Below are 17119 nucleotides of genomic sequence, written 5' to 3' on the forward strand. Positions count from 1 at the left end.
GCGTCCCATATATAAAATAGAGGAAGATGGGCACAGATGTTAGCTCAGGGCCACTCTTCCTCACCAAAAAAAAAAAAAAAATTAATTTGTAAAAGTAAAAAAATAAATAATGATCCCCATGGAAACTATAAATACCAAATTCAAGACAGTGGGTACCTCCGGGGTGGGGAGGGCATGCTGGGGGCTTCAACTGTACCTCTTATGTTTTATTTCTTTAACCATCTATTTTGTAAGTACAGGTAGGCCACTCAAAATGTTAAGAAGTTTTGGTGGAAAATACTTATGCTGTAAGATTGAATCCAAAAAGCAAGATAAATTGCTATGTCCACGAAATGATCTCAGCATAGTAACATAAATATAGTGGAATCTCCTCCTGGGCGGCAGGTGGGTTCTGGCGGTTTCGAGGGCTCCCGTGTGCCCTGGAAGGGAGGCTGACAGCGCATGACCCAGCTGGCCCTTGGGCAATAAGCAGAAATGACGCGTCTCTCCAGGGCTAAGGCAGTGACGAGCCACTGTTCAGCCACCTCGCTCTCGCTGGGTCATGGCGATGCGGTGGCTGTGTATTCCAGATGGACAGACAGCCACGAGATGGCGGAGAGGGGCCCAGCCTGCATCAGAATTTCCACGAACGAGAAACAGACTCTTTCTTGGCTTAAGATACAAGCTCTGAGGGGATGTGAGTTGAGCCAGTGAATGCAGTGGAAATCACCCTTAAATAGACATTCAAGCTGACCTTAAGCCACAGTATAATATATTTGTGTTTCTGCATTCTTTCTCAACAAATCGAACACAGTCATTTGTTTTTTCCTCCAGCAGTGACACTGATTGCAGCTGCTGCTGAAGTCAGCTGGAGTGTGCTCAGAGGCTGCTGGGTGAAAACAAGGTGTTTAACTTAAGTTTGTGTAGGGGGAAGGCTTGTGGAGTACATGCCCATGGATTTGTATAAGTTAATGAGGGAATGCTGTGACTACCGAGAAAAACACTGTGCCAAACAGAAACATTCATTAGCAAACACATCAAAAGAAATACTCTTTCTGGATGATTGGATTAAAAACTTCTTAAAAAAATTTCTCTATACTTTTATCACCCAACTTTCCTACACTGAATATGTGTTTCGTGATGATAGGGGAAAAATTTAAGCACTGCTGATGGGTTTTTTTTTTGGGGGGGGGGTTATAATGTTAAGTCCTCAAAAAATCTTTTTCACTCTTCGGCCCAACACATCAAATAAGTAGGAAGTTATTCTAATGGATCAGATGGAGTCTCATGGCCTTGCAGACAGAAGGCAGCTTCCTCCAGGTGCTCAGGACCAGGGAAGATGGCTAAGGTGTCATGGGAAAGACACAGGGTGTTCACAAAACCTGCCACGGGGACCTCGGCCTTCTAAGACTGGCACCATCGCATACACGTAGCATGGGAAGAAAAACGGATGTGGTCCCTGCCCATACATACCCCAGGAAGAAAGGTGAAGAAGTTGTACTTCTGATTGTTGATGACATTTCGAGGGTACCTCTGATCCCTCTTCTCGGGATGCCCCAACCAGACTGTGCGGGGCCGGGGCTCCCCTCTGCCACAGCATCTCAGCCATTCACAGCACCTGTGGGAAAGACACGCCCACACCATCAAGGCCACGCCCACACCTGCCCCAGCCACACCCACACCTGTCCGCTCTTCTCAGAATGTTTTCCTCTAAAACATCTTCCCTGGGTCAGGACCACAGACACCATCTGGGCCTTCATTCTTCAGAGAGACAGGAAAACAGAGCTAAGGCTTCTAAGAAGGTGTGGTCCAAATAAAAGATGCTTTGTCCCAAAGCCCAAACTATTTCAAAAAGTAGACATCATTTTTAAAATAATAAGACTTAAGTTAAAAAAGTAAATATACAGCAACAAATACTGTTATTATTTTTACATTTTACAGATGAGAAGGGAAAGGCCAGGACAGTTAAATAAAGCACTTCAATCTGCCTAGAAATGAGAAACAGCTGAGTGTGGCCTTGAACCATGTCCATCTTATTCTAAAACCCAGGGTCTTTCCATCACCCCACGCTGTCAAAGCTGCTGGTTACACCAAGACTGCTCTGTAACGGAGGAGGGGAGGAAGCTCTTCTCCATCCCTGGCTCTCCTCTTTAGCAACACCGGAGGGACAAGCCAGAAGGACAATGTCTCAGAGCCCAGCGCATCCTGGAGACAGGCCAGCGTGCCAGCTGTGGGCAGACTGGCCCCAAGTGCCGCCCCCGACCTGGCTGTCCCGAGAGAGCAGCTCATTAGGCACGCCCCCTCCCGGGTGACCCTCAAGCGAGGCAGGGGAACACCTGGAGATCCCCTGGCTCCAGCAAAACAAAGGCGCTCTCAGGACTCCCCAAAGGAGGCAGCACGTCCTTCAGGAGAGCCCATAAACAAGGCGTTTCCAGAATTACAAGCCCTCATAAGCACTGCGGTGGGAACACCCCACGCCGAATTGTTCGCCTCACTGCCCCGGCACCCACAGGCTGGAGGGAGAAACCCCAGCCCTGCCCGCCCCTGGAGAAGCTGCCCGCTGAAGTGAAACCAAACAGACACAGCCACCAGGACTTACATAATGACTTGTCCACCACGGATCTCCCTTCGCCCCCTCCTCCTACGGGCTGGGCAGGCCCTGGTGGGGTGCTGGGCTGCAGAGCCCAGCAAACACAGCCCCTGAGCATCAGACTCTAAAGATTAGCAAGCCAGCAAGCTGCCTGCTCAGATGCTCAAAATTTCCATGATGAAACGCGATGCTCTTTCTTAAAAATAGCATCCTCATTCCAGTAAACTGGCGCTCGGGGTGGAGTGTGGCTCTGATAAGGACAGGTTTCACTTCTAGTAACTCATTCATGTTGGCCAAAAGCCAGAGACACACACAGAAGCCTCGAGGGGGCCAAGCCCACTCCTGCTCGTGAGTGTGAATCACCCCAGCTGGCCATCGGTGGGCACTCACTCAGTGTTCAGTGAATGCAGGAAGCAAGCAAGGTGGCAGGGAGGCAGGATTCCTTTGACAGGAAACACACCCCTGGATTTGCGGCAACCTTCCTGAGGGTCACGACTGACTCTCTGTGAACCAGCAATTCTCTCCTCAGCCCGTAATAATCCTGTAACGATGGACCCCACAGTTGTAGGTTTCCAATGAAAGCCACAGAATGAATTTAAGAGAATCACAAACTGTGGGGTTGACTGTTCATGAGTTTTGTCTGTTTTGTTTTAGCAGAAGGCCCCACACAGCAAGCTGCCCGCTCAAGCTATTTGTGATTTAAGCTGCAGAAGTGCGCAAGTGCACGAGGTAACAGGCCATTGCCTGCAGCGTGCACCATGGCAGCAAAAGACTGGAAACAAACCTGACCATTCATCAGACACGGCTGGTAAATAAACAGGGAACATCCAGAAAATGGGATTCCCAACAGTCTGTAAAGAATGAAATAGAGCTGTATGGACTAAAGGGCGTCATTTGCAAGACACGCTAAATCAAAAAGCAAGGGCCGAAAGGTGTGGCCAGGATGCTACTCTTCACAGGAAAGCAAGAGGACACACACGCAGACATAAGCCTGCAAAGGCAGGAAATCTCCACAACGAGCCGGCAACGCCAGTTCCCTTTGGGGGTGGGGAGGTAGGGAGACCTCTTCCTATGGATCTGTAGTCACATGGTACACATGTTATCTACAGGACTAAATGTTTGTCTGGAGTTTTTTTAAAGCTAGATTCCTAATACTAAGCATTTATGAAGGGCCCATCTGGTACAAAGTATTATTCCAGGGCCTGTGGGGACCAAACTCCAGAACAGGATCCTTGCTCTCTCCTTCCTCACAATTTCACCGCAAAGCTGGGGTAAAATGAGGACTTTGTGTCACCTGAGCCCGGTGTAATTAGCCCCAAGGCTAATTTCAGGGCACAATTAATTTGACTTTCAGGTCAATAGCATTTATTGAACACTTAATATCAACAATAAGAGAAGTAATCGCCGCTTCTCTTCTGCCGTGCTTTCATTCACCCAGCACGTCCTGTGCACTCACAAGGTGCCCCCGCCCAGGCACTGGGTGTTCAGTCGTGAACAGGACAGATGAGGTCCTCCCTCCATGGAGTTTATACTCCAGCGGAGGGAGACAAACAGTAAACTGCCAAAATAAAACAAGGCCGGGCAAGAGAGGGCATGGGGAAGGGGTGTGGCTCCGGGAGATTGGGTAGTCAGAGAGGCTGGGGTGACAGTTGAGCTGAGTGACAAGAAGGAGCATCTGTGAAACAACGCAGGAAGTGCAATCCAGGCAGACTGGAAAGGCAAAGGCAAAGGTCCAGAGGGAGGAGGCAGCCTGGCACATGTCTGCACAGAGGGAAGACTGGTGAGGCTGGAAGGCAGCGGTCACCGGGGAGAGGGTGACAGACGAGGTCAGAGGAGGAGAAGGGGCAGATGACACAGGGCCTTGTCACCAGGGCAAGGAGTCTGGATTTTACTCCATGCACAACGGGGATCACTGGAGGGTTACAAGCAGGGGTGGCACGATCTGATTTACATTTTTAAAAGGTCCCTCTGGCTTCTGGGCAGAGAAGACACTGCAGTAGACAAGGGGAGAAACAGGTAAGGGGTGTGAGTTTTCTTCTGGGGTGATGAAATGTTTTAACGATGACTGTGGTGGTGGTTGCACAACTCTAGGAAGATACTAAACTGCTAAACTGCACACTTTAAATAGATGAATTGTAGAGTCTGTGAATTATATCTTAACAAAGCTATATAGTAACCAAAAAAAGTGGAAATGAGGGATCACCTAGGAGGCTGTTGCCTTCATCCAGGCAAGCAAAGACTGTGGTCCAGATGAGAATGGTAAAAAAGAAATGCATCGGGCCAGCCCCACTGGCCTCGTGGCTAAGTTTGGCATGCTCTGCTTCAGTGGCCCAGATTCGGTTCCCAGGCACGGACCTACACCATTTGGCAGCAGCCGTACTGTGGCGGCAGCTTACATACAAAACAGAGGAAGACTGGCACAGATGTTAGCTCAGGGCCAATCTTCCTCAGGAAAAAAAAAAAACAGAAATGCATATTTCATTTAATGTTCACAACCACCCTACACGGTAGGCAGTAGTGCCATCCCCATTTTCAGAGTGGGTAACTGAGCCCACAGAGGACTCAGTGACTTTCCCAAGAGTTACTTCTGCATCTGATCCATCTACTATCGAGTGGGGGAAGCAGGCCTTAAGCCCAGGCCTGTCTAATCCCAATCCTGAGCTAAGAGCTGAGAACGCCCTGCACTGCCATTAACAGCCTCATCAGCACCATTATTCTACAGCTCTATTTTTTTTTTCCAGTCTCTCATTTCATAAAATTGGAAGGATCTTCTGGGCCATCAAGAGCAACTGTCTTGCCCGTGGAGCTCTTCTGCGTGCTCTGCCTGCCCCACACCCATTCATCTTCACGCCAGTTGTCAATTTGTCATCTCTCGGCTCCCGAGTCACCCTTCAATACCTGCCCTGGGATCACAGACAGAGGTCCTTCAAGCATCTCTCCTGTACAGTGAGCACAATGCTAAGCTTTCTCAGTAGTGGGCGCCAGAGGGACCTTTCTGGAAAAAAGGCTCCCGGTGGTTTCCAGGCTGTGGCACCATGGGTCAGTGGCACGGGTGTGAGGACATCCAACGGTGCTCTGTCTAGCCACATACCCAGAACGCACCATTTCTTGGAGACCTCTGAGCCCCACTGTGGCCCGGTGGTCACCTTCCCAGGGCCCTCTCAGTACAGACATCCTGAGCCCCAGGCTCCCCCACACCAGCACCCTGATTCCCTCAGCCCCAAGTTTATCTCCTGAGGTTCTTCTGTCACTGTGTCCCAGACACTGCAAGCTCCAGGCCTCCTGTTGGCACCAGTGCCTCACTCCCATTGCAGACCGAATGTGTCAACCACCAGCTGTGACTGCCACCCCACCTGCACCCTGGGGATTGCTTTCTGCTTGCCCCACGCCTGCAGACCAGCTCCGGCCCTGCCATCCAGCAGCCTGAACTACACCGTCTCCAACCAGGTCTGCACCCCCACCTTGGGGGGGCCCCTTCCAAGTGTGTTCCCCTCCTTGGATCCACTCCCACAGCCGCAGCTACCATACAGCTTTCTTCTATCCTATAGCTACTCTTTCATCATAATTTAATAAGTCATTTCCCTCCGTCTCCCCACTTGGCTTAGCTGTGGCCGACCCCACCTGTGAGCTCCAGATGTGATGAGCACAGGATCCAAGCTGGGCCGAGCAGAGCCCTTGACATGGTGATGGGCTTGAGAAAGGGCCAATGAGACCCCCGAGTGGCATTTTTGCTAGAAATACTAGGAAAGATGCGCTCTTCACCCTGGGCTTGCTAAGGTGGCAGAAAACAAGCCTTGGCAGCGGGCGGCCACCCCGCTCCTGTTGAGGGAAGAGTCAGCCTGAAAACGAGCCACAGGGAGGGCTGCAGAGACCGGAGGAGTTCCTGACGACCGGGGAGAGCACGCAGGTCTGTCCGTTCCCTGGCCTTTCCCCTGCTTTGATTCCCTGGAATCAATCAATTGGCTTTTGTCTTATTTTACTTTGCTGAAGCCAATTTCAGTTGGGCGTGTTAACCAATACCCCAAATCTCCTGTCGGACACCCTACCTGCAACGTGGCAGGACCGTCCTTAAAGAAACATCCCTACTGGTTCCGTGTGTTTCAAGTCTAGGCTTCTGAAGAGGGCGAGCGGCACCTGACAGCCCGCCGTCCATGACCCTGACCCCTCCACTCTGGACCTTAGAGCTCTGCCGTCCAACACAGCAGCTTCTCCTCCAGGTGGCTATTTACACTTAAATGAATGAAAAGAATTCAGTTCCTCATTCTCCTGAGCCGCACTGTGAGCGCTCCACAACCACGTGGGGCCAGCGGCTACGGACCGGACTGAGCAGATTCAGAACATTCCAGCACGACGGGAAGTTCTACTGAACAGTGCTGCTTTAGAGCATCCTTTTCAAGACATCTCCTTCCACCCACCCTGAACTGAGGTCAATGCCCTTTCAAGGACACACACGTGAACATCAGTAAGTGGACCCCACAACTGAAGGAAATTTGCCTAAGCAGGTTCTCAAACTTCAGCCATTTTCATACATACATGGGATTTCTACAATATCCAACCACCTCTACGTTCTAACTTCATGATTTTGCCTCAATTTGCATCCCTTAAATCAGTGATTCTCAACTCAGGGAAGGGTTGGCTGCTGGTATCCCGCAGGTAGAGGCCAGGGATGCTGCTAAACATCCTACAGCGCCTAGCAGAGCCCCACAACAAGCAATGATGGGGCGCAAAACGCCAGCAGTGCTCAGGTTGAGAACTCCGGTCCCAGATTTAGTTTCTCTAAGTTATTTTAAAAGTGACTTTATGAGGCCGGCCTGTGGCCGAGTGGTTAAGTTCACGCACTCCGCTTCTGTGGCCCAGGGTTTTGCCGGTTCAAATCCTGGGCGCAGACATTGCACCGTTCATCAGGCCACAGTGAGGCGGCGTCCCACATGCCACAACTGGAAGGACCCACAACTAAAAATACACAACTATGCACCAGGAGGCTTTCGGGAGAAAAAGGAAAAATAAAATCTTCCCAAAAAAGTCACTTCATGCCACTATTATAAATGGAAACCCAGTATCACTTGCCATAATAGAAGGTGACCATCAAAATCAACGCAATGAAAAGTGAACTACGCTACTAAGTTCACGCTGGACTTGCGGCTCCGAGCCGGAAGCCTGCACTGCTGGCTGCCTCGCCTTCCTCGACTGCAGAGACCTTAGCAAACGTCTGCTGTTAACAAGTCGGCCTGGATGGCATCAGAAATACTGAAGGAGGGGCCGGCCCGATGGCGCAGAGGTTAAGTGAGCACGTTCCGCTTTGGCAGCCCAGGTTTCGCCAGTTCGGATCCCAGGTGTGGACATGGCACCACTTGGCAAGCCCTGCTGTGGCAGGCGTCCCACATATAAAGTGGAGGAAGATGGGCATGGATGTTAGCTCAGGGCCAGTCTTCCTTAGCAAAAATAGGAGGATTGGCAGCAGTTAACTCAGGGCTAATCTTCCTCAAAAAAAAAAGAAATACGGAAGGAGAAGTGACAAAGGAAGTAAGGGTCTCGCTGCGTGGCTCCGTGCGAGTCAGTTCCTGCCCATGAATTACTCAGACTTTATCACTGCAACCCCTAGAGCCATCGCCTGCCCATACTTTGGTAACTACGGTCCTGCAGTAGACTCCTTGAGCTTGGTGGCAAATTTATGAGTGACCAAATTCCCCAAAATCTATCCAAACAGAAGAGGTGGCAGCCAGGCTCCCTCTCCCCATCTGGGTTATACCTGAGGCTCTCCGCCCCGTCTGTCCGGTGGGTGGACGTCAGCCCCCCAGCAGTCTGAGACGGGCAGGTGCCTAGAGCTGTGCTGTGCCAGCTGTCACCCTGGTGTCACGGACTGCTGCTGTTGTTTCTTAACACCAAACTGAGCTGTCTGTTACTTGGCATGACAAAATAACTCCTATCCCACATTCTAGACAGGCTGGGGAGATGGAGAGGCTGAAAAAGAAACAAGCAAGAGCCGCAGGTTCAGAAGAAGAGGACCATGTGGGCTAGAGTGAGGAACACCGACGGACCCGGCCGCAAACCCCGGCCCTGCCCCACACCGTGTGCCTTCGGGCTACTCATCTTCTGTGATCCCCATTTTTCCTCTCTGAAAATGAGAGTAATAAGACCCGCCTTGCTGAATTACTATGAGGATTAAGGACTTTATATATAAAGGGCAGAGGACAGGATCCAGCACATAGCAGGCATTCAATGAACAGATGCTGATATTTCTCCTGACTTACTTTTTCAGATAAAAAAAGAAAACATGAAACAATTTTCTCACCTGTTGACAGCAACAGCTATTCAACTCGGTTAAGATGTTAAGGCTAGAAATAACTTAGTTAACAGTGCTTCCAGCTTAGATCATTTAAATAAAGGACAACCAAACTTGATTTTCTTACGATTTGACTCTAAAACAAAGGTTTTGACAGCCAATAGCCTGCGAGATGTGCAGTGACTTCACACAATCTGGCTGAAATGCAAGGGAAAGTAAACATTACAGAGGGAAGCGCCGAGGCAACAATGTTTCTGGAAAAGGTAACTACTGTAACAAGGAGTCGGCCTCCACAGAAATAATCATCTCTGAGCTGGGTGCCACCCCAATCAGCAGGCACTCAGTAAAGATTCGCTGAAACACCTGCCTGCCGCAGCAACCTTCCTGAAGCCAGAGTCCAGGAAGCTACGGTCTCAGTGTTGACACTGGGGAAATCCAGGAAGAATGTAAAGAAAAAGCGACATAGAGAAAACACTCTGCAGCAGTGCTTCTCAATGTAGGGGGGTGCAGGAGCCACCAGCCACATGTGGCTGTTGAGTACTCCAAATGTGAAATTTAAGTTTTATTCCATTAATTTAACTAATTTAAATAGCTCCATGTGTCTAGTGCCCCCGACATTGGACAGCAGGTCTAGAAGGATGGAACCCAAAATCTTAGGCATAGATGCCCAAGGAGAAGAAGTGTGAGGAAGGGAAGGTATGAAGGGAAACTTTTGCACCTTGCTCTAAACACACCTAAGTGGACAGATTTTTTTTTTTTTAACTAGGAGAACATAGAATCTAAAGTCAGAGAGAATGCAAAGAAGGAAGTTTGTTCAGTGAAGCAGGAATGTATCTCTGGCCACAAGAACGCCACTGGCTGGAGGAGAAATGGGACGACAAAGCCAAGTTGATGTGGCAACTTCTCTTTAAATGGAAAGTTCAGTTCCTCTGACCTAGGAAATCTACCTGGAGGGATGTATCTTATGCCAACACTGGTCTGGTGAGCAAGAGGAAATGCACGAGGATATTCACAGCAGCAACAGAGAGCCGCAAAACCCTGGAAATGACCAAATGCCCATTACAGAGGGACCACCTGTATGACGGACCTGTAGCAAAGGAAAGAATGCGGGAGAGACACACACACTGCAGGATGAGATCCAAGTGATGAAGTGGGAGGGAAAAAAAAGCAAAAGATACGCAATTTATTATTCTGTATTTTAATAAAAATAATATATGTTAATATATGCACAGGGAAAAAATACTGGGAAACACATACACACACCACAGACTGTTAACTCCAGTCTCTTGGGAGAAGTCACGGGCAGTGGGAACAGCAGCCTTTCCCTATTGGTCCCTTGCCGCTCAGCAGTGCGTGACGCCTCTCAGAAAAGTATGACTCACACTGCAGCCCAGCCCCACGATGATTCAATAATTATGGACTCGAATCCAAGCATGTCCCCTTTTCATCCCAGGTCCTCCCTTATCCAGCCCCCGACTGCAGCCAAGGCAGGCCAGTGCCAGAACTCTGTGCTCCTGGTCCTTGCTTTGCTGTTCCACTTTTCTCCAACTCCCAACCCCTGTGCAGGACTCATTCACCCCAGACTTCCGGGAACAAGCCCATCCCCCATCTTCTATTATCCTTCAAAACCCAACTCCGTGCTCCTCACAGAGAACAGGGGGCAGCTCTGCACTCCCTTAGACTTTATCGTTGGTTTCTCTCTGGACCAGGATGGGCAAACTCTCATCTACAGATGCCAAGCAAACAACGTAAAAGAATAAATGAACAAAAATAAACACAGGGTCCGGTGGGACAGGGCACGCCGAGGAGCCCAGAGTCTGTGGGAAGGAAGTGGCTGCCCCCAGCTCCTGCCAGGACACGCTCCTACACAAGCCCAGCACACAGACCACCAGAGACTTCAAGACAAAGAAGAAACACAGGTTCTGAAGTTCAACATTCAGTTTCTAAATGTTGGTAACTAATTCAACCTCTTTTTAAAATTTATTTTATTTTATTTATTTTGAGGAAGATTAGCCCTGAGCTTACATCTGCTGCTAATCCTCTTCTTTTTGCTGAGGAAGACTGGTCCTGAGCTACCACCCAGGCCCATCTTCCTCTACTTTATACGTGGGATGCCTACCACAGCATGGCTTGCCAACTGGTCCACAGGTCCACACCCAGGATCCGAACCAGCGAACCCCAGGCCGCCCAAGCCAAACGTGTATGATCTTAACCGCTGCGACACCGGGCTAGCCCCTCAACTTTTAAATTTAACGCAAAACTAAAACCACACCGAGGTATCACTTTTTACTTAGCAGGATGACTGAGATTAAAAAATACACCTGTGTTGGTCAGGATGGGCAAACAGGCACTGTCCTGCGGGGATGGCTCTAAATCCGTGTTCCCTTGACGGAGGGCAACCTGGGGACAGCTACCAAAATTGCAAATGCACACTCACCATGACCCAGTGGCCCCCTGCGAGACAGTCCATGTGTTCCAACATGGACACAAAGCCTTAGGTTCAAGGTCATTTTCCATAATAGCAAACCTCAAGAAATAACCCAAATGTCCAGCAGTGGTAGACCGGTTAAATATAGTTTGGTACATCTATTCAATGGAATCCTATAAAGACATTAAACAAATAAAAAGGGATGAAGAAGCTTTATTATGTACTGATATGGAACAAGCCCAGGGTGTACTGTTAAGTGGAAAAAAATATGTTGTACTGTGTAAGGTGTACCAACAATTGAATAAAAAAGGAAAAAATCTGTGTGTGTGTCTAGATAGATATCAAATACTTGGGCTTTTTTGGGTAAATGGTTAAAAATTCTCTAGAAGGACACAGAAGAAATTGGTAAGTGGCTGCCTGGGGAGGGGCACGGGGTGGTGGCATGGAGGGGTGGGAGGGAGACAATGGACACACTTCTCTACCTTGTAAACACTGAACGATGTGACCCTGTGACTGACCAAACTTTTTAAAAACGAAACAGAAACGCTGCCACACAGCTCTCAGTCTGCAGCCTCAGATCTTGGCCACCAGCTCACGCATCCCAGACCAGAACCTACTGGCCTCACCCCCCAGGCCTGGTATACAGAAGGCGCTCTGTGTGGACTGAGGACACACGCTCCAGACTCCCAGCACTCAGGCACCTCTGCCTTCCCTCAGGCATTTGCACTGTATCTAGGCCAACGCTCACAGGTTCTAAAACAGGTCTGGTGCCACCACACCCAGCCGGAATGTCCGAGAACTGCATGGGATTAAATGATTAAAGGGAAGGCGATTCCCCAGATGCCACCACAATGAGCAAGAACGTTTAGAAAGCACTCAGTGTGCGCAGGCCCGGTGGTGAAGCATCCTCAGAACGGTGCTACAGACGGGTGCACTGTCCTCGCCCTCCTGAGCATGGGGAACCTGCACCTCGGAGACTCCCGCAGCCGGTGAGGGTGAAGCCAACGCTCCACCACTGCCTTTGCAGACCTCACCCCGCAGCAGAACCCGAGAGCCGCCTCCGAACTGTCTAGACAGCAAGCTAGGGAGCAACTCAATGACAGGGACACACCAAGGGTCCCCAGTGGCACCGCCCAGGCCCACTTGGCTCCCCCCTCCAACCCACTGTTGGCCTTAACAATGGCTAACACTGCTGGTACTTTCCACGGGCCACACGCTTTGGGGTCTAAGCACTCCACATCCATTAACTCGTTTAGTCCTCAGAACTACGGAGCACTATCTTCATGACCACTTTCAGAGCGTGAACTCACTTGTCTGAGGTCATACAGCCAGGAGTGGCAGAGCCCAAGCTGGAACCGAGACAGTCTTGCCGGGATCCACGCTCGCAACCCCTCCTGATCCTCAGCGCCAACCCCGGGCTTGAAGAGCCACCACCTCCGCTGGGAACCCTTCCTCCTCCCCTGCCTCCAGCTCCGCGCCTGCTCCCATGGAGACCCGGGCGGCAGTCACAGCGACGACGGCACTGCTCCGCCTCGGGCATGGCTCTGGCACCAAGACAGCCCCCGGAAGGCCATGGGAGCCGTTCCGAAGGGCGCGTGGAGAACACCACAGGTTACCTCACCTGTCCGTTGGAAGGAGTTCACTCTGGACCAAGCAGTGGAGGGACTGAGGGTGTAGACAGCTCAGCTGTGGTGGGGCACTCACCAGGCAGGATGGTCACAGCCTTCCTAATGTGACTGCCACAGGGGATGCCACCCTGGGCTTCAAAACCGCCCTGCAAACCTCAATCCTCCACAGGGAAGCCAGTCGTTACTGTGCTTGGCCCAGCTGTCTAGACACAACTTCATCACGAGAAACCATATCTAGAAAGACTTTCTTTTATTCACTCAACAAATATTTACGGAATGCTTTCAGGCTCCCAAACAAGTCTTACGTAACTACCCAACACGCCACCGCGAGGAGTTAAGCTCACCCAGTGCTTCTACAGAGCACTAATTGTGCAAGAAGCGTGAAAGCTCATGCAACAAGACAGCCTCCTCAGACTAAGTTCGAATTTATAATGGTGAAAACAAACTGAAATTTCACTAATAGCCATTCAATAACAACACAGATCAAAGGAAACAGACCTAAATGTTAACAGTAGAAGGTGGGGCTTTAAATAATTCTAGCGACTGCATCTTTAACAGGAACCACTACTCTCCTACAACAGGAATTATTACTTTCACAAAGGACAAATAAAACTCCAGCATTTAACAGTCCGGTGCAGGGCCTGAGAGCTGGCGAGGGCACTCAGGCCGGGCTCTGAGTCCCTCCTGGGCCACGCCGGCCCTCTCCGGCTCGGCTGGGTAGGGGTCTTTCTCTGGCAAGCCATGGTCCCCCAACCCACTAGTTCCATCACTTGGCACAAAACAGCCCACGGCTGCTGCCACTCAGGAGACGTCAGTGGCTCTCTTGACAGTTAATGCAGCTGCCTGGGAACATCAGAAACCTTGTGACACAACAGGAAGCGGCCAGGAGTCAGTGAGGACTGAAACGGGGGCATCTCCAGCCAAGAAGCAAAGAGGGCATCAATCTGAGATCTGTAACCCAGGCCTCCGATGACGAGACGCAGGTGGCTGCATCTGAGGCTAATTCCTTTAAGCCACGGGCTATGTGAACGAGGAAGGGGAGGCGGGGGGAGAAAAGGGAAGAAAAGGCTGGATCCCCTTTTCTTTCTGGGAAGAAGGGGGTTCCCCTGTTTTTCCTCCTTCTAGCTCCTATACGCAGCACACACCTTCACGAGAGCCCACCGTGTGCCCTGCACAGCACTTTCACCCCCAGTGAGTCAGGAAAACAAAGTCCCTTGGGTTATTAAGGTTTCTGAACAAAACTGAGGGCAGTGGAAGGAGGCAGGCCCAACTAGAAATGTGGTTCCTATTCTTCAGACACTCATTCAGTCGGTCTGCAAACATTTACCGAGCACCTGCTGCATGCCAGTCTTCATGCTAAGCACTGGCACATGCAAACAAGACAAAGGAGGGCACTGTTTCCATGGAGCCTATTATTTTGCAGGTGGGCAGGGTGGCCACAGAAAACAAGCAAAAAAAAACACGAATATGTTGCTGGGTGAGGGGTGGCTCCTTTAGAGTGGGTGGTCTCGGAAGGCCTCTCTGAAGAAGCGACAATTGAGCTGTGATCTGTGAGAAGGCAGCAGCTTAAGAGCTGGGTGGCCCTGCGCTGGTTACTTAACCCCTCTGAGCCTCCATTTCCTAGCAAATGGAATGTCAGTACCTAGTGTGGGACTATGTGTTGATGCCACAAGATCGTCCACTTAAACTATGCAGGACAGTGGTATCGGCGGCTAAGAAACTAACAGTCAACAAAATTCTGAGAACACCCGCGACGTGTCACTAAACGTAAGCTCCTTGCTGGTAGGGGGTTCTATCGCCTGTGTTCTCTGCCATGGCAGAGTAAGTACTCAGCAAATATTTAGGGAGTGAATGAATGTCAAGCCGCTGAAACAGCCAAAAACCAAGGCTAAGATTCTGGTTTTCTGCAGTGTAGTAATCATCGCTCCTTTGTGAGCGTCACTCTACAGACTGAGCTCATCCGAACCAGACAGGGGACTTCTTGTGTCTGGGGATCTGTGTCTCCCTCAACTTTCCCTCTGTGTGTCTTCGCGGTGACTCTGCTTTGGGGGGCCAGCGTTCAGAATGAAAACATGATTTATTAAACTGAAAATAAAATATGAATCAACTCGTGGAAATACAGGGCCCTGGTTAAGTAAATTAGCAATGTCTACACAAAGAAATACTGCTACCATTTAAAGTGTCATTTACAAAGAACAACATGATATGAAAATGTCTGACGTTAAAATGCTAAGTGAAAACAAGTAGGAAATAAAAACACGTGTTACATGGTTATAATTCATAAAACAGGGGGGCCAGCCCTGTGGCCGAGCGGCTAAGTTCACGCGCTCCACTTTGGCGGCCGGGGGCTCACCAGTTCGGATTCTGGGCACTGACATGGCACCGCTCATCAGGCCACACTCAGGCGGCGTCCCACATAGAAGAAGTAGAAGGACCCAGAACTAGAATACACAACTATGCACTGCGGCTTTGGAGAGGGGGAAAAAAAAGGGGAAGATTTGCAACAGATGTTAGCTCAGGGCCAATCTTCCTCACACACACACACACACAAATTCATAAAACAATATACACACAGAATCAAGACAGGAAGAAAACAGCCAATGCTAAAATATCTGCATAAACTGTGGTTGTCTTTGAAGGAAAGGTAACATCAGTATCTCTTTCAGCAGTTTTCTCTTCTCCAATTTTTCTTTAATACAGATACACTCATTTTACAGTTAAAAGAAAATAAATTTTATACTTTTTAACCATTTCCCTCATAACATAAACTACTCAAGAAGAGGGCAAGAGGAAAGGCTGCTGTGACATGATCAGTTTGCCAGGTTTAGGTTCAAGGTTAGCTTACTCGGCTAAGCTATACGTCCAAAACTTAACCTCAGGATCAAGAAAAGCAAGCCTCTCAAATAAATCACTAAAAAGTAAATTTCTTGTGACACTACTACAAGTATGGGAGTAGCACATACTCCCACAAGGACGGCCGAAAAGAAAGGAGATAGACTATACCAAGTGTCGGTGAGGATGTGGAGCAACCAGAACTCTCCTGCTGGGGAAGCACAAATTAGCGCTAACAGGTTTGAAAACGATCCATTTCTCCTAAAGCTAAACAGGAATATACCCCCAGGGCCCAGGAAAGTCACACAGCACACGCACTAAAAGACATGTTCAGGAATGTTCACAGCAGCTGTCTTCAGGGGAGCCACAGCTGGAAACAGCCCAAACGTCCATCAGGAGAAGGCAGCAGAGAGAGACCACAATGTGTTCATACAATGCTACTTGTGGCACGAGGGACACAGAAACTACAATACACACGCAACGTGGTCCAATCTTACAAAGGGAACACAGAGCAAGAAAAGCCAGGCACAAGTGAGCACACGGGGCATGCCTGCATTTGTGCAAAAACTGGCAAAACCAATCTCCACTGTTGGAAGTCGGATGTAGGTGAAGGTGGGGGAGCATGAGAGGGCTTCAGAGGTAAGAGCCTGTTTCTCTGTCTGCTGCCGGTCACGAGTGTGGTCACTTTATGAAAATTCACTGAGCTGTGCATTTGCGATTTGTGCACTTTTCTCTGTGTGGATGTGTAATTATGTTGGGTATACAGGCATAATTTTTTCCATCAGTTTATTCAGGGAGAAAAATCCCTGCCAGGTGGGACAAGTGGGCTTATCGGTGTGCTACCTGGTCCTTTGATTTATCTGGACACAGTGTGTCTTTCCTTGTATGAGCGCCTCTAATTGCCATTAATCTAAGGAGAAGAAAGACAAGGAGAGAGGATGGGGTGGAGGAGTTCTCCAGTTTTAAAGTTTATTTGGACTTTTATGGGGACTGATTGTATAAAAGCTAAAAAGTATTCACATTCAAATGATTTTCATTCACAGGGTGAGCATGGGCATTTTAGAAAGAGATGCTCCACACGTTTCCCCCATTAGCATGAACGTCTCTCATACAGAGACGATGAAGAAAGACAATAAGAATCAAAATGTAAACTAACCCTGAAAACAGATACTATACTTCTGAACAATTGACAGTTATTGGGACAATTTCAAGTTGCTAGAATTTTCTTGTCACATCATTTCTGCTATCAGCCTTCACCAGGAACAACAAAGTACACACCTACTTACCTCCAAATCACTGAAGCCTCGCAAACCCCCAGTTCCTTTCCCCTCAAGAAAAACCAACTGCTCCAAACAGATATCATAGAAAAAGTCAAACAG

General features: G+C 49.3%; 1 protein-coding gene across 3 annotated transcripts in view; it reads right to left on the reverse strand.

The window, feature by feature from the left end:
• ATP9A (ATPase phospholipid transporting 9A (putative)) overlaps positions 1–17119 on the reverse strand; it is a 126152-nt gene that overhangs the window by 97580 nt on the left and 11453 nt on the right. For 2 of the 3 annotated variants that reach the window (XM_044748742.2, XM_014832372.3), the window contains exon 2: positions 1453–1597. In XM_044748742.2, the coding sequence (XP_044604677.2) occupies positions 1453–1597 (145 nt within the window). Of the gene's footprint in view, positions 1–1452; positions 1598–12590; positions 12738–17119 lie in introns of those variants that run through there. The other variant, XM_070486138.1, reaches the window with a different exon arrangement.

This window comes from Equus asinus, chromosome 15 (genome assembly GCF_041296235.1).
Source record: "Equus asinus isolate D_3611 breed Donkey chromosome 15, EquAss-T2T_v2, whole genome shotgun sequence".
In the NCBI taxonomy this organism is placed as follows: Eukaryota; Metazoa; Chordata; class Mammalia; order Perissodactyla; family Equidae; genus Equus; species Equus asinus.